The sequence below is a fragment of the Calypte anna genome, chromosome 13 (genome assembly GCF_003957555.1).
Source record: "Calypte anna isolate BGI_N300 chromosome 13, bCalAnn1_v1.p, whole genome shotgun sequence".
NCBI lineage: Eukaryota > Metazoa > Chordata > Aves > Apodiformes > Trochilidae > Calypte > Calypte anna.
The window spans coordinates 1,292,295-1,311,972 of record NC_044259.1 but is presented as its reverse complement, the minus strand read 5'-3'; the positions used below and the strand labels follow the sequence as shown (position 1 = coordinate 1,311,972).

The 19,678-nt window shown below is 60.2% G+C and overlaps 1 protein-coding gene across 7 annotated transcripts in view; it reads left to right on the top strand.

The window, feature by feature from the left end:
• The first annotated feature begins 7,364 nt into the window (after nucleotides 1-7,364).
• Nucleotides 7,365-19,678, top strand: part of PCDH1 (protocadherin 1) — a 56,325-nt gene continuing 44,011 nt past the window's right edge. For 2 of the 7 annotated variants that reach the window (XR_003988128.1, XM_030459221.1), the window contains exons 1-3: nucleotides 7,390-7,626; nucleotides 13,481-14,295; nucleotides 16,027-18,219. Coding sequence is in view for 6 of the 7 variants with exons in the window: in XM_030459221.1 (XP_030315081.1) it covers nucleotides 7,551-7,626; nucleotides 13,481-14,295; nucleotides 16,027-18,219 (3,084 nt within the window). In the remaining variant the exon portion in view is untranslated. Of the gene's footprint in view, nucleotides 7,627-7,872; nucleotides 7,909-8,022; nucleotides 8,097-13,480; nucleotides 14,296-16,026; nucleotides 18,220-19,678 lie in introns of those variants that run through there. The other 5 variants (XM_030459225.1, XM_030459227.1, XM_030459226.1 and 2 more) reach the window with 4 other exon arrangements.

The window sequence follows — 19,678 nt, the reverse complement described above, 5'->3', positions numbered from 1 at the left end:
CCTGCCACAAGCAGGGACCCTGGGGGGGACACACAAGTGTTGGGTCCATGGTGATGCTCCCCAGGTGCATCCCAGCCTGTCCCTCACTGCAGCCCAGGTCCAGCTGGGCCCCACATCACCACAAACTCCCTGACACAGCCAGCACCCTCAGGTGTCCCAGCCCCAGGTGGGGATCCCAATGGAAAGGATCCCCCCAGCCCTTTAAGTTCAGACTTGGCCACACTCCTGGGAAGATCCAAGCTGTGCATGGCCAACCCCACCACCCAGAGCTCCCACTGCTGGGAACCACAGCCCACGGGAGAAGGACTCAGTTGGACCTCTCCAGCAGAACCCAGCTTGGGTGGCACTTGTTTGTCACTGCTGTCCCCACGGGGCCTCTCAGCTGCCTCTGGATTTTGCCCTGGAGAAGCAAACAAAGATAAAGTCTTTGGCATCAAACATGACTCCAACCTCAAGCCCAGAACACCCAGGTCCCAGGGGTGTCCTCAGCACCAGGCAGCACCTTGACATCCCACAGTCCCTCTGTGCTTCTGCATCCCCAGCCTGGGCTGCTCTGGTCCCCTCCATCCATGAGGTCCCCAGTGCCCAGGCTGCCCCCTCCAGCTTTGTCCCCACCCTGCTGATGCTCATGGCACCTCCAGGGCCCTGTCTTCCCCCTCCCTCCTCCTTTGGTGTCTCTTCACTCACACACCTTGTCCCTGGCCCCACACCTCTCTCCCTGTTCCCACACCAAGTCCCTTCTGTCCCTCAGCTCTCCATCATGGTCCATGAGCATGGTCTGGCTGCCCTCACCATGATTCCAGCCCCATTGTTGGCACCCAGCTCCCTCCCTACCTTGATTTCTGACCCACAGGTGGTCCCCAGCACCCTCCCTGCTCCATGGTTGGTACCCAGCACCCTCCCAGCCTCATCATTACTCCCCAGCACCCCCCCTCCCCCATGGTTGGTACCCAGCACCCTCCCTGCCATGCTGCCTGCCCCCAGTGCACCCTGGAGCCCTACAGAAGCCCAGCCCTGCATGTCTGGCCAGGAGCAGAGAGGAGAACCCGGCCTCTCCCTTCCTCTCCTGCCCATCCCAGTCTCCATGGGCATGTCCAAGCCTGAGCAGAGTTTCCTGCTGGGTTGTCTCCTGTCCCCTGGATCCGTCACGCTGGGCAGGGCAGGGCTGAGCTGCTCTCCTCTCCCTGGCATTGCTCCTGCTTCCCTCAGACTGCAGGGAAACAGCAGGGACAGGGCTCAGATGCTCCTCAGCTCCACATCTCCAGGGCTTGGAAACCCCCCCAGGGATGGGGAATCCCCCTGGGCCAGGCCCTGAGACCCTTTCCAGGGAGAAATTGTTCCCCAGCTCCAACCTAAACCTCCCCTGGCACAACTTGACTTGTGCCAAAAGTTCCTCTTGTCCCATCCCTTGTTCCTGGGGAGCAGACCCCGACCCCCCCTGGCTCCAACCTCCTCTCAGGGGCTTGCAGAGAGCACAAGGTCTCCCCTCAGCCTCCTCTGCTCCAGGATCAACACCCCCAGGGCCCTCAGCTGCTCCTCACAACTTCTCCAGACCTTCTCCTTGCTCTCCAGACCCTTCCCCAGCTCCATTCCCTTCTCTGGACACTCTCCAGCCCCTCAAGCTCCTTCTGCTCCTCAGGGGCCCAGAACTGACCCCAAGGTTTGAGATGTGGCCTCAGCAGTGCCCAGCACAGGGACCATCCCTGTGGCCATCGTTGGGGCAATGAGCAGGGTGCCAGGGGCAAGAGATGAGAAAGAGGCCCCCAGAGCCCAGGTCTCTGGCATGGACATGGTGCTGGGACCAGCATCCCCAGGGGCTCCTGATGGTCCTTGGGAACCTCTCCTCAAGTCTGAATCCCAAGATCCCCGTGGGGCTCTGGGTACCAAAGCTCAGCTTGCAAGCAGGGTTTCAGTTTTGGTGCTCTGCTGGTCCTAACTTGAAGAAATCTGCAGAGATCCACCTGGACCCTGAAGCTTCTCCAGGGCTGGGGGCCTTGCAGGGAGCTGCAGCCAATCTGTTCTTAACGAGGGGTGAATGGGAGGGAGGGGGTGGATCTTGGGAGGTCACTGCCCCAGCCCATTTGCAGCTCAGCCTCAGAGCTGCTCCCAGGAGCTGGATTAACTCCTGGGGTTTTGTTTGGGTGGGTTTTGTTGTTTGTTTGTTGGGTTTTTTTTAACAAAAGAGAGATCTGATCTCTTTACAAAAGCTTGAGCAATGCTGTGAGCTCATCATCTCCCTGAGGAAAGCTCTTCCAGCCTCCAAGAGCTTCCACCTCTGGGACATTGGCTTCCAATTCAAGGCTGGATCTGCCTCTCTCCAGCTCTTGTGACCCGTTGCTGTGGGACTGAAGGGTTCCTCACTACCATTTCCACCTGGGAGGACACAGCCCAGCTCCTCAGATCCCACTTTTTAAGGAGCATCACATCCTGAGGCCCAGCTTTCCAGCCTGGGCTGAGCTCTGGGGGGCTCCTTCCAGCTCTCCAACCTTCTCCTGAGTGCGTGTGCCCCAGCATCGAGGTGGTTTGGGGATAACTCATGGTGCTGAGCCCTGATTCCTCTTCCCTGGGCAGCTCTGTGAGGCTGGCTGAGGGAGATCATCCTGGGAGGGCTGCCCAGGAGCTCTCCTGGTTGTCAGTGTTCAACATCTCCACCCTGGAGTCCTCACTTCCCAAGAGCTCTCCTGCAGGCTGGACACCCAAGCTTCACTTCCAGACACATTCCTGTCTTTATCCTCATGCAAATGCACCCTGACTATTTTCTGGGTGTGATCTGGGCATGAAACCTGCCTCCTTCCTTTCTCTCTCCTCACTCTGGGTGTCGTTTTCAAGCTTTGCCAACCAAGGTTTCACAGCTTCATCTACATCATGGATAAAAATGTTGAATAGCAGTGGACGAAGAAAGAGTCCCCGGGGGGGAGATGAATGGGAATATTGCTGCTTACTGCTCTCTACCCATTAGCAGCCACCTCACAGACCTGCCAGGGAAGCAGTTTTTCATCCATCTCATCTGTGCCCTGGTTATTCCTCAGAGTGCAAGTTCTCAGCAAAATGGCAGCTGGAAGGGAGTCAGACTCCTGGGAGAGATCTGGGTGAACACCATCCCCTTCCTCACCCAGACTGGCCAAAAAGAGGCACCAGGTGAGTGTGACAAGCCCTGCCACCCATCCCACCATGGCTCATGGTTTTGGGGACCTCACCTCACAGTTTCCTTCTTGACCCAGGGGACCACAGGTGGTCCAAGAACCCCCCAGAGGCCAAGGAACCCCCCCAGCAACCCCTTCTCCTGGCTCATCCCCCTGCTCCCTCCTCATTGGCAGGAGAAAAGTGGTCCCTGAGGAAAGGGATGAGGTTTGGAGGCTGCACCAGGAGGTTTGTGGTCCTCAGCCCCAAGGGATGTCCTGAGAGGAGCTTCCAGAGTGGCCGTGGTGGAGCCCTGGGATGAGCACGGTGGGAGGACAGGAGCTCAGGGGCTTCCCCAGCTTGCAGGATCTCTCATCCTTCGTCACCACAAAGCTGGGCCAGGTCTGTGTTTGCAGCAGCCTCCAGGAGCTGCCTCTGTTGTCTTATTTTTGTTATTTTTGAGAGGATATTTTAGCACTGAGCACATTCCCTCCTGTTGCCATGGCAGCCGTGACAGGGGTTATATACCGTGAGAAAAATACCAAAATTAATGAGTGAGTGAGTGAAAGAGCATCCGAGAGAAAAACAAGGTTCAAAAAAAAAAAAAAAGAGTTAAAATCAGTGACAAAACCAATCACCCAATAATTCAACAGCCAACATCCCACGAGCAGGAGTGACTGTGACCATCTGAGCTGCTCAGCACCTCCATCCATCCACCCATCCATCCATCCCAGAGTAGGGGTGAGCCACCTGCATCCCTTGGCCAACACATCCCATGGCCAACATATCCCACATCCCATGACCACCTCATCCTGCATCCTGTGGCCAATGCATCCCATGGCCAACATATCCTCTAACCCATAGCCAACAAATTCTGTGGCCAACACAGCCCATGGCCACTGAATCCCATAGCCAACATTTCCTGCATCCCATGGCCACTGAATCCCACATCCTGTGGCCAGGACATCCCATGGCCAGCACACCCAGCATCGTGTGGCCAAAGCATCCTGAGCCCTTGGGCCAGGACATCCAAGATCCCAGTTACTCCATCCCGCACGGGATGGTCCAAGGGATGCTCCTCTCCCTCAGCATCCCACGTACACTCCAGATGGGGCTGAAACCACCCAGCTCCTTCCCCCCCAATCCCACAGCCCTTTATTATGTGGCAGGCAGGCAGAGGAAAAGAAGCAGAAGAAGTTCTTTAATGTGCTCATTTCCTTGCATTCGGGTTGCGAGGCTCTTTTTGTTGTTGTTGTTGTTGTGTTTAATTGTAGAAACAAGCAAATTGTCAGAACATCTGTGTTATTAGCATTTGCTGCCCAAAATCCATGCTGCTGCTTCTCCTGTGGAGCCTGGAGCTGATGAGAGAGAGGAAAAGAACAGAGGAGCCTTTGAACTCCTGGCAGCAGACGGCAGCCAGGTTGCTGTGCGTGTGCCTGTGGTGGGGAGGGGGGATTTATCCTCTTGTAGGGTTCGTTTGCTCACCCTGGTTCCCTTTCTTCTCACTTTCCTGGAGATTTAGCTGGATGCTCTTCCCTCGCAGAGCTTTGTTCTTCCAATGAGCCCCCTCCACCACCACCCCCCCCAGCACAGCCAAGAGATTGTAGGGGACATCGGCACCTCCAGGGTGGTGGCACTGGGAATGCTGGGGACAGGATCTAGAAGGTCTCTCCCCAAAAAAGTCTGTGGCCAAAGCTGCTCTGTGATGGTTTCCTGTTGCTTAGCCTGGTTTTGCTCCCTGGGAAACAACCAGGACAATGTAAGGACCAGTGACTCAATCTGGAACACTCAGGAGAAGGAAGGGAAGGGAAGGGAAGGGAAGGGAAGGGAAGGGAAGGGAAGGGAAGGGAAGGGAAGGGAAGGGAAGGGAAGGGAAGGGAAGGGAAGGGAAGGGAAGGGAAGGGAAGGGAAGGGAAGGGAAGGGAAGGGAAGGGAAGGGAAGGGAAGGGAAGATGCCAGCCATGAGGCTTCCTTGCTGGCAGAGGGCAAGGAGCACCCTGGAAGAGCCTGGCCACCTCCAAAGGTAGGGAGCAGAGAAGGAAGGCAGAGAGAGGCAAATTGCTCCTGGGGTGCCAGGCTATTGGTCTGTCCCATCAGCTCCCTGGGCTCTAGAGTGACAGCCTCTGCTAAGGCCAGGACACTTTTTCTGCCCCACTTTACAGTTTCAGCAGGATAAACCCTGACAACCCCCCCAGGTCCTTTCTCTGCCCTTCCAGGGTGGGCTTTGACCTTCCCTGGGTTCTCATTTCACATCTTCTGCTCAACTGGCTTCATGAGAATTGACCAAAATCCCACCAGTAACCAGGCAAATGCCTTGAGTGACACCTCCCAGCTCGTCCCTGCCTTTCCTCCTCATTTGCAGCTGGGGAGGGTGGTCCCTGAGAACAGGAATGAGGTTCTGAGGCCAAAAGAGGCAGACCTAAGATGAGAGGTGTGCTGAGCACTGGGTCAGTAGAGTGAAACCCTGACAACACCCCCTCCCCAGCTCCTTTCTCTCCTCTTCCTGGGTGGGTTTTGGCCTCCCCTGGGTTCTCACTTCACATCCTCTGCTCAATTGGCTTCATGAGAATTGACACTCAGGAGTTAAAAAAAAACAAACCCAAAACCAAACCAGCACCCCACGGATACAGAAAAGCCCAAAAGCTCTGCAGGAAAAGCCTGGAAGGAGAGTGGGGTTTTCCACACGGAGGGGGCTGCCCCTCCTGCCCAGCGGGAGGTGGGGGCTGAGCTGCCGCCTTGGAGAGGGGGATAAAAGCCGGGGGTGCCGGGCGGGGGTGGGGGATGCTGAGCCGGATTCAGGGGTGTTTTGAGCAGCCTCTAGATGGTGCAGCGATCGCAGGCGAGCTGAGCATGTGTGCAAGCGGGGGAGCTGCGCAACAGGTTGGCGTGGAGCAGCGGGAAGCAGCAGCAGCTCCGCACCCAGCCCCGCACCCAGCCCCGCGCTGCGGTGAAGCCGGAAGGGACCTCCCAGAGACGTGGGGGAAAAACTGCCCACCCCCCCACAACACACTCCCGCCCCCCCCCCAAAAAAAAAAGAGTGGTGAGGGGTCTTGGGGTGCCCGGGGTGCAAAGAAGCACCCCAGCATCTGAGAGAGGAGGGGAAGGGTTTGGTAGAGCCAGGCTGCAGATCCAGCCCGCTGCTTGGTGGCACTGGCTCTGCTGGCGGGGACACTGCGGGGGAAGGGGCAGGCTGTCCCCAAGCCCCCCACCACCCCGCGACTCGGGCTTGCTCATGCAGAGGTCCCGGGGGGGCCAGGGGGTGACCACAGAGCTTATAAAGGCAATGGCGGGAGCTCAGAAGGTGCGGTTTGGAACCCAAAAGGTGCGTTTCGGAGCTCAGAAGCTCGCAGGGTGCAATTCGGAGCTCGCAGGTGCTTTTTGGGGCTCACAAGGTGTTTATTTAGGGGAGCTCGCAGGTGCTCTCTCGCTCCCCAGCCCTACCAGCACCAGCATTGATTCACCGAGGTGTGGCGGGAGGGGACAGTCGCTTTTCCGGGTCCCGCTGCCTCCCCTCGGCCAGCGCTGCCATTGCTTGGAGCCCTGCTGGCTTTGGGGGGGTGGAGGGAGCCGAGGAAGGGTGGGCACAGCCCCTTCCTCCCCCCCCATCCCCTTAGCAAACCACGGCCGACTGGGCCCCCCTTCCTTGTGCAGTGGGGTTGGGGGTCGAGGCGGAAGGGTTGGTGGGGGGGCGGAAATTAAGGAGCCGGCTGGAGAAATAAATGAATGAATGAATAAATCAGAGCAGCGGGAGGGGACCAAAAGGAGAGACCCGTCCCACGCGTGAACGAAGGTGGTGAGGGGGTCCCGGGAGGGGGGTGTCTGTGGGAAGGCACCGCCATAGGGCTTGGCGCAGTGGGTCAGGGAATGGGGGGTTGGTTCTGCCCGGCAGCCGCTGCCCGGTTCGTCCCGGCTGGGCTGGGGATCTGATAAGGAGCCGGAGCTCCACCTCCCCGTGGCGGCGGCGAGAGGCGGAGGCAGGGGGGGGGTGGTGGTGTGTGTATGTGTGTGTGTGTGTGTGTGTGTGTGTGTGTGTGTGTGTTGTGTGTATGCTGGGGGGGTGGGGGGGTGGGAAGGGGCCGTGCCTGCGCTGCGCTTCCCTTGCACATCCTCACACACACCGAGGGACGGAGGCGGGCACGGACGGAGCTGCCCACCGGGGCTGCCGCCAGCCCTGCCGCCGCCGCTCCGCCGGAGGAGCCGCAGCCCCGGCTCGGGGGAGGGGGGCGGTTCCCACCGGACTTTTTTTTTTTTTTTTTTTTTTTACCCCCTCCCTCTCCCCCCCTCCTTTTTTTTTAATTTTTAATTTTTAAAATTTTTATTTTTTTTTAAATTTAAATAATTTGCTTTTCCCCTGTGGATAACGATCGAGAGGAGCCCGGAGGAGGGGGGGGGGGGTCGGTGGGGAGCCCGGTCCCGGCGGGCAGGAGGCGATGCAGACGCCGCTGGATCAGCGCTCACCGAGCCGGCACCGAGCGCAGCACCGAGCGCAGCGCCGACCGCATCCAAGTAAGAGCTGCGGCAGGGCCGGGTAAACCCGCGGAGGAGAACCGCGGAGGGCTGCGGGGAGGCGCAGAGAGAACGCGGAACGATGCGGGAGCTCCCGTGGCTGTGAGGGCGAGCGGGGCTGGGTGATGGGGGAAAGCGGTGTAGGGCGAGCATCCCGCTCCCCTCCGCCTTTCTTCGCGTTTCTCCGTGTTTCTCCGCGCTTCTTCTCCGCGCTTTTGCGCGGGCGGGTGGCGGAGGTTCCGCTGGTTGCCGGTCCCGCCCGGCGCTGCCACTTGTTGTGCGGTGAGGAGCGGGGCCGGCTCTGGGTGGCGGGTTGGAGGGGGTTTGTGTCCTCCTCGGGGGTGGAACTGGGGGGGGGGGGGTGTGTCCCCCTGCCAGCCCCCGGTATGTGTGTCCCTGCCAGCCCCCCCCTGGCTGCGAGCGGGACTCGGGGTGCGGGAGAAGTTGCGGGGGCAGCTGGGAGCGAAGCTGTGCGTGGCTGTGTGGGTCTGTGAGAGGGGCCGGGGGGCTGGCAGGGAGGTGGGGGCGTGGGGGGAGACCCCCCGTGTCCCTGCTCGGGTGCGCGGGTGCTACCGGGGTGCGGGAGACAGGCTGCTTGCGGGGAGCCGGGTGGGTGCCGGGGTACGTGGCGGAGGAGGTGCGGGGGAGGGGGGTTTCTGGAGTGCGTGGCGCGGGGGTGGGTGCTGGGGAGGGGATAGAGGGGCTTGAGTGCCCGCGCCCCAGAAAATCGCGGGTTCCCTGCCGACTGCGTGAAAGCGATGCGGGGAGAGCGGCTCCCGTGTGTTTTGCCTCGGGTCTGTGTGTGTGTGCGGGGGATGTGCGGGAGTCTCCCCACACACATACACACACACTTCATCCCCCCGGGATACGGGGGATCCTGGGGAGCGAGTCGCTCCCTTCCCCGGAGCCGGTTCTGCCGGGGCTCTGCAGGGCTCCGCCGGCTGCGGGAGGTTCAGCCCGGGCAGCCCCGGCGGGAAGCGGGGATGGGAGCCCAGCCCGGCTTCCATCCTCCATCCCAGCCGGCGGGGAGGACCGGGAGCCGCGGTTTCCCCCCTCCCCGGCACCCTCTCCCCCCACCCCAGGCTGCGGTCCTGGGGAAGAGCCCCTCCTGCTGCTGCCGGCTCCCTGCGGCCCTGCCAGGGTGCTTCAGGCCCGCGATTATTTTTGCCTTCCCCCCGGCTCCCCCCCTTCCAGGCCGGGATGGCGACTGTGGGGGACACAGGAGCCCGGAGGGGCTGTGGGAGGGCGGGGGACGGACACCCCCGGGGTGGGAGGATGGAGGCTGCTGCCCTGGGGAGGCTCTGACAGGTTTCTGCCTGGCTGGCTGCTGGAGTTGGAAAGGATGTAGAGAAGGAGGCAGGAGCAGGAGGAGGAGGAGGGAGGGCCCCGGGCTGCGCCGTTTTTTCCCATCCCTGTGCGGCTCCTGAGAGATGATTTTAGGATAAAACTGCATGGGGTTCCTCATCCCGGGGGGTTCTCCCGCTTCTGGGAGCCGGGGGGAGCTTGGGCCCAGCCTGCAGAAATTGCCGAGCAGCCGCAGTGGCAGCCAGAGGTGAAGGAAACCGTGGGACGTGCCACGAAATGCCCAGGATTCAGCCCATCCCTGCCTTCCATGCAGGACCCAACATATCAGTGGCCCTCTTAAATTTTTTATTTTATTTTATTTTATTTTACTTTATTTTATTTGCAATCTGGCCCTGGAGCTCAGCCCTTCGCTCTCACTGGAAGCGTGAGGATCATTTGCTGCTCGCTCGGATGTTGCTCCAGCTCCCAGGGTTGGAGCAAAGCTTGGAGGGGGGGATGTCGAAGGGGCAGGGGGTGGTGGTGGTGTGGATTTAGTACTCGTGTGCTCAGTGCAGGGTTTGGATGGACTCGGAAGGATGGCTCCGAGCCACTCAATCAGCCGTCGGGGAGCAAGGAGGAGGGTGGGTGGACTTTGGTGCCCCTTCCCGGAGCGGTGCTGCCTTCCATGGAACGGGGCCAAGGGGCTGTGGGAATCACAGGGAGCTTGTTCAAGCAGTTGCTTAAATTTTCGGCACTTTTATAACCTCCTTCTCATTAAGGCTTGGGTGTTGGTTTTTTTGGGGTTGTTTTTTTTTTGTTGGTTTTTTTTTTTTCGGGAGGGGATGGCTGAATTTTGTCGGATTTTTGCATGCCACTGTGCTCCGAGAGCTTCCCAGTCATGCATTAAGCAGCGTGACTAACGCCTCTCTCATGTGGTTCGGGCTCTCTCTCTCTCGCAGTCTCCCCGTAGGGAGAATTCTGTGTGCGGAGGAAGAGTTGTTTTGGGAGGGGTTTTGATTTTTTTTTTTTTTTTAAGAGCTCTGCCAGCAGGTCGGGGAAAAAGAAAGGAAAAAAAAAAAAAACCAAAAAACCCAAGCAAAACAACAACAACAAAAAAAGGTGCCTGGCACTGGAGAAGAAAGTGTGGGATGGTCCTTAGATCCCATGGGAAAATAGCCCGCTGCCTTGGACCGGCCCCTGGGAAGCCTCTGTCTCCTGCACAGACGTGCTTTTCCCCGTGGTGGAGGCTTCCTCCTCCTCTTCCTCCTCCTCACACCCAGCTCTGAGCTCTCACGTCTGCGCTGTGTCATTCGCACCCCGAGGCACCCAGCAGGATTCCTCACCCCGGCCAACCTGGGGCCCCTTTCCCACCCACCCTGGGACCTCTCAGGTTCCCAGCCCCTTTTACCCTCCTGCTTGGGAGATTTCCTTCACCTGCAGGAACAGGGTTCAGACTCCAGCCTCTTTTTTATTTTATTTTTTTTTTCTGAGTGGAAGACATGGGTGCTGGGCACCCTTTGGGTGCCTCCCTTCCTCCTCCAACCTCCCACTGGGCTCTTTCCCCACTCCCTGGATCCTCCCTGCCGGTTCAGGCAGGACCATGTGAGGCGTCACCCTCTCTTGGGACTTTCACCTTTACCTGCCACCCTCCACCTCACGGCAAGGCTTAGTCAGGGCCACCCTACGTCACCAGCAGCCACGGCCCAGCCTAGTGCAAACAGCCTTGTGCAAACAGGCTGTGGGGGTGGCTGCCTCTCCCAGCTGGGGCATCCTCTGGGAGCACCTTCCCAGTGGCTGAGGTATCCTCTGGGACCACCTTCCCAGTGGCTGGGGTATCCTCTGGGACCACCTTCCCAGTGGCCAGGGCATCTTCTGGGAGCATCTTCCCAGTGGCTGGGGCTTCCTCCAGGACCACCTTCCCAGTGGCTGGGGTATCCTCTCTCTGGGACCACCTTCCCTGTGAACAGGGCATCTTCTGGGAACACCTCCCCAGTGGCTGGGGTGTTCTCTGGGACCACCTTCCCCGTGGCTGGGGCCCCTCCTGGGAGCATCTTCCCAGTGGTCAGCACTGCCCATCTTCCCCTTCTCCCCGTCCTCACCATTTCCAGCACAAACAGACAGAGCATTTCCCAAGGGACGTTTTTTTTGGCACTGCCATTTCCAAAGATGACATTTTTGGCACTGCCATTGCTGAATTCAGAGCAGGGCAGCAGGGTGCTGAAGCCCAGCGAGGGTCTGGTTCCCCCGTGAAGCCAGGTGGGTGTCGGGTGTGAGCGCACACACGTGCTGCGGGCAGGCTCACGCGTGTCAGAACCCACCCCCATCCCCCCACCACCACCTCGGGGTGTGCAGGCACAGTGCAAGTCCCCCCACACAGGGTGACATCACCCAGAGGCACAGCCGGTGGTGACAGGGACATGCGCACACGCTCCCCCCGCGCAGGCACACGCGTGGCCTGGTGCACGCACACGTGCGCTGCGTGCAGGGATGCCAACTGGTGCCTGGTGCAGGGGGTGGGCAGGGGTGTGCTCCTCACAGTGTGCACACCTTGCTGGTGCACAGGGGTGTGCTCCTCACAGTGTGCACACCTTGCTGGTGTGCAGGGATGGGGCTGTGCTGGGTTTTGCCCGTGTCGGGGTGGAGATGCATCGTGTTTCTGCTCAGCTTCTTCATTCCTCCATCCTCAGCCCCGTGCGGGGATGGCAGGAGCTTGGTTCACCTCATCTCTTCCTCCTGGGCTGGGCATCCCGGAGGTGTCCGCACACACACAGCGCCAGGCTGGATGGGTCTGCACAGTGTCAGGGGGTGGAAGGATCTCTTCCTCAGGGGTCAAGCTCAGCTTCAGGACCTTTGGTTCATCCCTAGAACCAGAGATAGATTTTCCCCTGTGGAGGGAGAGCTTTTCTCTTCCATGCAGTTGTCCGTGGAGAAGCAGCAGGGTGGAGAGGCTGGGAGCTGCCTGCTGGAGGGGAGCAGCGTGGTGGCCAGGGCAGGAGATGTCACTTGTTGAGCTGGGAGACGCTGGGATCCATCCCAGGTGTTCAGACACTTGCTGGGTGGCAGCCACAGAGGGGAGATGGTTGGAGATGGTTGGAGATGGCTCAGCCATCCCACCAGAGACAGGGAGCAGTGGGAGTGGCAAGCGAAGGGTGGCTGCTGGGGGACAGGGGTTCTGGATTTTGGGGCACCCAACCAGTGGGGTTTTTGGGTGTCAGTGAGCTGGGCTGCACCTGTTCACCCTTACGGCTCAGCAGAAGCTGCGTGGGTGCTCTCAGAGCCTGGAGGAGCAGGAAGGGATGTTCCCAGCATGGAAAGCTGGCGGCCAGGCACAACAGGAGGCAGAGGCTGGGTGACAAGGCGTGTGGCTCGGCACAGAAGGGACGGGTCGGTGGGGCTGGCAGTGTGCCTGGCACTGCCTCTGCAGTGCGTGGGTGCCTGCAGTGCAGCCTGTGCAGTGCTCATCTCTGCAATGCAGGGGGGCAGTGCTCCCAGTGGGCAGGGGTAAGGGGTAGGGGGGGAGGTTGGCACTGGGGGGGCACCCACGGGGGTGTCCCGGTGTGGGGTGGATGGGAACGGGGAGGGACAGTGCATTTGCAGTGAGCCACAGGAACAGCATTTTCTGGCAGAGCCTGGGGGCTGTGCAGCAGGGGGAGGGGGGCTGTGCCCACTGCTGCAGTGTGCAGTGCCACTGCTCCTCTGGGGGGGCACGGGCTCTGCCCCCGGGGTGTGTCAGCACTGCAGTGGGGGGCAGGGTCCCTCTGACATGGGTGGGGTGGGCAGTGCCCCTCCGCTGTGAGGGGATGGCAGTGCCCTGCGTGCAGTGCAGGATGGGTGATGCTTGGGGCTCCTGCAGTGCTGGGTGGAATCGTGCAGTGCTGCTGAGTGCAGGGAGGGCAGTGCTGCTCTCTCCCTGCTCTGGCAGTGCCCCCATCCCTGCAGTGAGGGATGGGTGGGAGCCCTGCAGTGCAGGCAGTGCTCTGACTCCCTGCAGTGATGGATGGGTGGTAGCTTTGTCTCCTGACAGTGCCCCGTGTCCCTGCAGTGCGGGTGGGTGGGTGGCATCCCAGCATCCTTGCAGTGCAGGCAGTGCTGCTGCCTGCAAGTGCAGGAGCTGCCTGCCAGAGCACTGCGGGGCTGGCAGTGGGGTGCAGTGCCCCGTGTCCCCACCCTGCGTGGCATGCAGTGGCCCTGCAGTGCGTGGCACACGTTGTCTGACACCACTGGGGTGAGAAGCTGCCTCTAAGCCTGGCTGGCACCCTTGGGATTGCTGCTGGTGTGCCTCCTCCTTAGGTCTAATTACAGCTTGCGTGGTGACAGAGAGGGTGGCTGGTGGCAGGAGTGGCTTCCTGTCACTCGTGGAGAGCCAGGGCTGAGGTTTCAGTGAGGGGTGGCTCATTCCAGGGCGGTGCAGGAACTTTGGAAGCCAGGATCAGTCCTCCCGGGCAGCTCTGCCAGGGCTGGGGCAGCTCTGCCAGGGGAGCCCCTGGAGCCCCATTCCTCTGGGGAAGGAGCCTGTGGTTGTGGGGTGCAGAGGGGCTGCCTGACCCGGGGTGTCTGTGTCTCCTTGCAGCTCCCCCGCAGCACAGGATGGAAGCGCTGGCGTCCTGCCTGGGGCTGTGGCTCCTCTGCCAGCTCCCTGCCCTGGTCTCTGGGACTCGTGTGGTCTACAAAGTGCCAGAGGAACAACCCCCCAACACCCTGATCGGGAGCCTGGCCTCCGATTACGGCTTCCCAGACGTGGGGCACCTCTACAAGCTGGAGGTGGGAGCCCCGTATCTCCGCGTGGACGGCAAGACCGGGGACATCTACACCACGGAGACCTCCATCGACAGGGAGAGCTTGCGGGAGTGCCAGCACCTCCTGCCCGGAGAACCCTGCTTCCTGGAGTTCGAAGTCTCCATCACTGACCTGATCTTGAACAGCGGCCCCCGCCTGCTGGAGGGGCAGATAGAGGTGCTGGATATCAATGACAACACCCCCAACTTTGCCTCGCCCGTCCTCACCCTCTCCATCCCTGAAAACACCAACCTCGGGGCGCTCTTCCCCATACCCCTGGCCATGGACCGGGACTCGGGGTCCAACGGCGTCGCCTCCTACGAGCTGACGGCTGGACCGGAGGCGCAGGAGCTCTTTGGGCTGCAAGTGGCAGAGGATCAGGATGAGAAGCAACCGCAGCTGATTGTCATGGGGAACCTGGACAGGGAGCAGTGGGACTCTTACGACTTGACCATCAAAGTGCAGGATGGAGGCAACCCACCCCGGGCCAGCAGCGCCCTGCTCCGCATCACCATCCTGGACATGAACGACAACGCGCCCAAGTTTGAGAAGGCTCTGTACGAGGCTGAGCTCTCTGAAAACAGCCCCGTGGGGCACTCTGTCCTCCAGGTGAGCTCGGCCCTTCTGAGGGTTTCCATACCCACTCCCCAACTTAAGGAGTGTTCCTGTGGTTTCCCAGGGGAGGTTGTGGAGTCCCCATCCCTGGGGATGAAAACCCACCTGGATGCAGTCCTGTGGGATGTGCTCTGGGTGTTCCTGCTTTAGTGGGAGAGTTGGAATAGATGAGCTTTAAAGGTCCCTCCCTTTAAAGGTTTCCTTCTGATAATTCTGTGATTCTACAGCCACTTGCCACCACGGTTGCTCAAGGAAGCCTGGAAGGTTTGCAAGCTGTGGGAGGCCATGGTGTCCCCCGGCTGGCAGGCAGCTCCCGGGGATGTCACATCTGCTAAAACAAAGTTATAAGGATGCGTGGGAAGGTGCAGCCAGCATTTTGGGAGGAGGACAGGAGCAGCAGCAGGGTTGGGGGTGGGGGTGCCAGGAGGGTTACGAGGAGGGCTGGGACCCGAGGGCCATGGGGACTCTGGCTTCATGCCCGCAGACAAGACACAGCCCCTTTCATGAGCTGCATTCCCTTGGTGGCTCCGTGGAAACACAGGAGGAAGGGGGCAGGCAGCATCCCTGCTGCCCCACTTGGGGGCTGCCCCACTTTGGGGGTGCCCAGGGTGGTCAATGGGGCAAAGTGGCCTGGGGGAAAGGGTTGGATCTTGGTGGATTTGGCTTGGAGAGGGGGCACTGAGATGATAGTAGGTGACATCTGTTTATCTGCAGCTGCCATCTTAATCAGCAAGCAGGGCCAGCTCTCGGCTGCTTGCTTAATTCCACTGTGAATTTTTTTTTTCTTTAATTTAAGAATTCATTTTTCACCGTTAAAGAGAATGGAAGTTGGGAAGCAGATAAGGGAGCCGGAGGAGAATGAGCTGAGACGTTGCTGCTGCCATTGCTCAGCTTTTATCTTGGGGTGGGGGGGGAATGACTTCCGCCTGGTGTGAGGGTTTTTTTTTTTCCCACTCCTTTTGCAAGTGGAGAGGTAAAAGGTGGAATTTACACCTAAGGATTATCTTGGTCCCCCTCCTCCCCATCCTAAACCTGCTGAGTGAGATAGCGGTGGGGGCAGCAAACGGGGCAGAGAAGAGGCTGTTCAGGGAGCCAAGTAAGGAGGGAAATGTGAGACAAACCTCATCTCCTTCAGGGAGCAAAGCAGGGGAGCAGGGACAGGTTGGTGGGAACACAGAGCTCCTGATGGGTGGAAACAGAAGTGCTGAGGCACTAACAGGCTGACTCCTGTTCTTCCCTCTGCTGTCAGAGTGGTTCCAAAGAATGTCTATCAGTGTGGTGATAGGCACTTTATGTATATAAATATAGATATATATATGGTGCACCCCTTCCCCCTCAGCCCCAGCCCTGAATGCTGGGATGGGGCTGCTGCAGCTCCCCACACCTCCATTTCCCTTCCCCTCCCCTCGCCTCTCTTTTGGGGAGGATTTTTTTTTTTCAAAGCAGGCAGAGAGCTTTCCCTCCCCGCTGCTCCGCCTGGTCCTGGTGGCACGGGTTCCCAGAGGATTCCCTGCGTGCCGGGAGGGGAGCGTGGCCAACCGGCCCAGCCGGTTCCACTGGAAAAGCCAGGAGCAGCCTGGGTGCCTCTCCCAGCTGCTCTGCCGGTCCCAGGCTCTTTGGCCCCAGAAGAGGAAATCCTGGTTTTTTTTTCCCCCCCTCCCTCTGCCTGGAGGAGGCACGGCCGCCTCGGCCTCTCGCTCACCGGTTGCCCCTCCAACCCCGCAGGTGAAAGCCAACGATTCGGATCAGGGCGCCAACGCCGAGATCGATTACTCCTTCCACCAGGCCTCGGACATGGTGCGGAGGCTCCTGCGCCTCGACCGCGCCACGGGGCTCATCACCGTCCAAGGGCCCATTGACCGCGAGGACGTCGGCACCCTCAAGTTCTCCGTCATGGCCAAGGACAAAGGGGCCAACCCCAAGAACGCCCGCACCCAAGTGGTGGTCACCATCAAGGACATGAACGACAACGCGCCCTCCATAGAGATTCGGGGCATCGGGCTGGTCACCCACCAGGATGGCATGGCCAACATCTCGGAGGACGTGCCGGTAGAGACGGCGGTGGCTCTGGTGCAGGTGTCAGACCGAGATGAGGGCGAAAACGCCGTGGTCACCTGCGTGGTGGCTGGTGACGTCCCGTTCCAACTGCGGCAGGCCAGCGAGACAGGGAGTGACAGCAAGAAGAAATACTTCCTGCAGACCACCACGCCACTGGACTACGAGTCGGTGAAGGAGTACACCATTGAGATCGTGGCGGTGGACTCGGGGAACCCGCCCCTCTCCAGCACCAACTCCTTGAAGGTGCAGGTGGTGGACGTGAATGACAACGCCCCTGTCTTCAGCCAGAGCTTCACCGAGGTGGCCTTCCCCGAGAACAACGAGCCCGATGACCTGGTGATGGAGGTGAGCGCCAGCGATGCTGACAGCGGCTCCAACGCCCAGCTAGCTTATTCCCTGGTGACGGACCCCTCTTCCAAAGGCTCCTTCAGCATTGACCCAGACTCCGGGGAGATCCGGGTGAAGGCGGTGCTGGACCGAGAGCAGCGGGAGCGCTACGAGTTCTTGGTGGTGGCAGCAGACAAGGGCAGCCCCAGCCTCAAGGGCACAGCGTCTGTGGCCATCAACGTCATGGACCGGAATGACAACGACCCCAAATTCATGCTGAGCGGCTACAACTTCTCTGTGATGGAGAACATGCCACCCCTCAGCCCCGTGGGCATGGTGACGGTGATCGATGCTGACAAAGGAGAGAACGCCCGCATCCAGCTGTCGGTGGAGCAAGACAACGGGGACTTTGTCATCCAGAATGGCACCGGCACCATCCTCTCCAGCATCTCTTTTGACCGGGAGCAGCAGAGCACCTACACTTTCCGCCTCAAGGCGGTGGATGGCGGAGATCCCCCCAGGTCTGCCTACGTGGGGGTGACCATCAATGTCCTGGATGAGAACGACAACGCTCCCTTCATCACGTCACCCTCCAACGCCACCTACAAACACATCCTGCCCCACACCAGCCCCGGCCAGCAGGTGAGCAAAGTCAAGGCGGAGGACATCGACTCCGGCGTCAACGCGGAGCTGACCTACAGCATCACGGGAGGCAACCCCTTCGAGCTCTTCCAGATCTCCCCGCACAGCGGAGACATCACCCTGGAGAAGGAGATCCTGCGGAAGCACCACGGCCTGCACCGTTTGGTCGTGCGGGTCAACGACAAGGGCAAGCCCTCACGGCACGGCACGGCGCTGGTGCACTTCTACGTCAACGAGACGTTGGCCAACCGCACGCTGCTGGACACCCTGGTGGGCCACAGCCTGGACACCCCGCTGGACATCGACATCGCCGGAGATCCCGAATACGAGCGCAGCAAACAGAGAAGCAACATCCTCTTCGGAGTCATTGCCGGCATTGTGGCCGTCACCCTGGTCATCGTGCTGGTGGTCCTGGTGCGCTACTGCCGGCAGCGGGAGGCCAAGAGCGGCTACCAGGCGGGCAAGAAGGAGACCAAGGACCTCTACACCCCCAAGCAGGCCAGCAAGAGTGGGAAGAGCAAGGGCAAGGTGAAGAAGAGCAAGTCTCCCAAGCCGCCCAAGCCCACGGAGGATGAAGAGGAGACGGGGCTGCAAAAATCGCTGAAGTTCAACCTGATGAACGACTCTGTCAGCGACAGCCCCCGGATCCACCTGCCCCTCAACTACCCGCCGGGCAGCCCAGACCTGGGTCGTCACTACCGCTCCAACTCGCCTCTGCCCTCCATCCAACTCCAACCTCAGTCGCCCTCGGCCTCCAAGAAGCACCAAGTGGTGCAGGACCTGCCGGCCACCAACACCTTTGTTGGCACCGGGGACAACAACTCGACGGGCTCTGAGCAGTACTCGGACTACAGCTACCGCACCAACCCCCAGAAATACACCAACAAGCAGGTAGGAGAGCTCATCCTGCGGCCTGCGGCGGCCCCCGCCCTGCACCGGGGACCCATCTGGACAGAGGTGTGGGAGTGAGCCTGGACTGGCCCCCAGCCCTGCATGCGTGGCCTTGGGGGGCTGGCAGAGGACTACCCTGGAGCCGAGCCACCCAGCCTGGGCGTGGGGAGGGGAAGGGGGATGGTGGGAAGGGGGTGGCCTGAAACCCCCACACACACACACACAAACACCCTATAACTTTCGGAGAGCCCGGGGCTGGGTCCTGGGTGATGGTGGTGTGAAGGGTGCTGCATGTTTCTGCCTCTGCATGTGGAGCTCCAGGGAAGGAATCTCAGCCACTTGGGTCCACTCAGGGGATCGGCTCTAAGAGCGCTGAGGAGGGCAATGTCCACCCTCCCATCCACCCTCTCATCCATCCATCCATCCATCCATCCATCCATCCATCCATCCATCCTTCCATCTCTCTGCTTGAGCTGGCTCAGGGATAGGATGGACCTGTCCTGGCCAACCCATCCCCAGCCAGGGAGCACTGAGGAAAGCCTTAGCACTACTGCCACCCCCGCTCACCAAACCTTTCACCTTCTCTGCTCAAAGCCACCCAAAAGGATGCTTTGCACCCAGCGTGGCTGCCCGGGCAGGTGGGGTTGGGTAGAGGAGCAAAGTTCTGCCTTTTTCCCAGGTTTGGGCTCTGGTTTCTCTCAGGATTGGGCCTTCTGCCATAGCCAGCTCAGGGAAAACCAACCCGCCCTTAGCACCAGGAGGAGGAGGAGAGTGGATTCCTTGGGTCGGGTTGTGTGCTGGGGCTGGAGGAAGGGGACACAGGGTCAGAGGTGGTTCTGCTGCCGTCGGGTCACTGCTCTTGGTCCAGCTCTTGGTTTCTGGTGCTGCGTGGCGATGGGGCAGGGTCTTGGCTGCAGAGTGGGGAGGGCTGGGCTGCTGGCTGGTGTGCACTGGAGCTTGGAGCTGGTCGTGGAGGTTGTGGGGTGAGGAGGTCGGAGCTTGCAGGACCCTCTTTCCCTGGGGCTCTCTCCCTGTTAGCTTGCACCACGTCTCTGCTTTGGCGCCTGTTGGGTCTGACCTTCACCAGCTAGAGAGGGAGAGGGGGCACGAGTGCCTGGGGCTTTGCCTTCTTCCTGGGGTCTTCCTGTGGGTGAGGACCACCCACTGCTCCCCCTCACACACACACACACACCACCCCGTGCTGTACCCGCGGAGTCCCCTGGAGACCCCTGCTCCCCTCTTTGTACCCCGGTGAGTGGCAGGCTGGGCTCCTGCCAGCTCGGCTGCCCTGTTGGATTTGACTTCAATAAAAGTTTTATATTTTTGACCTCTTGTGCCTTATTTTCCCCGCTGCCCCAAAGATGTTCTTGCCTCCCAGGCAGTTTCCCAGGTGTATTTTCCACGTCCCCAGCCACCACAGCACCCAGAAGTGATGCTCATGTGGGGCCGGCCATCTCCT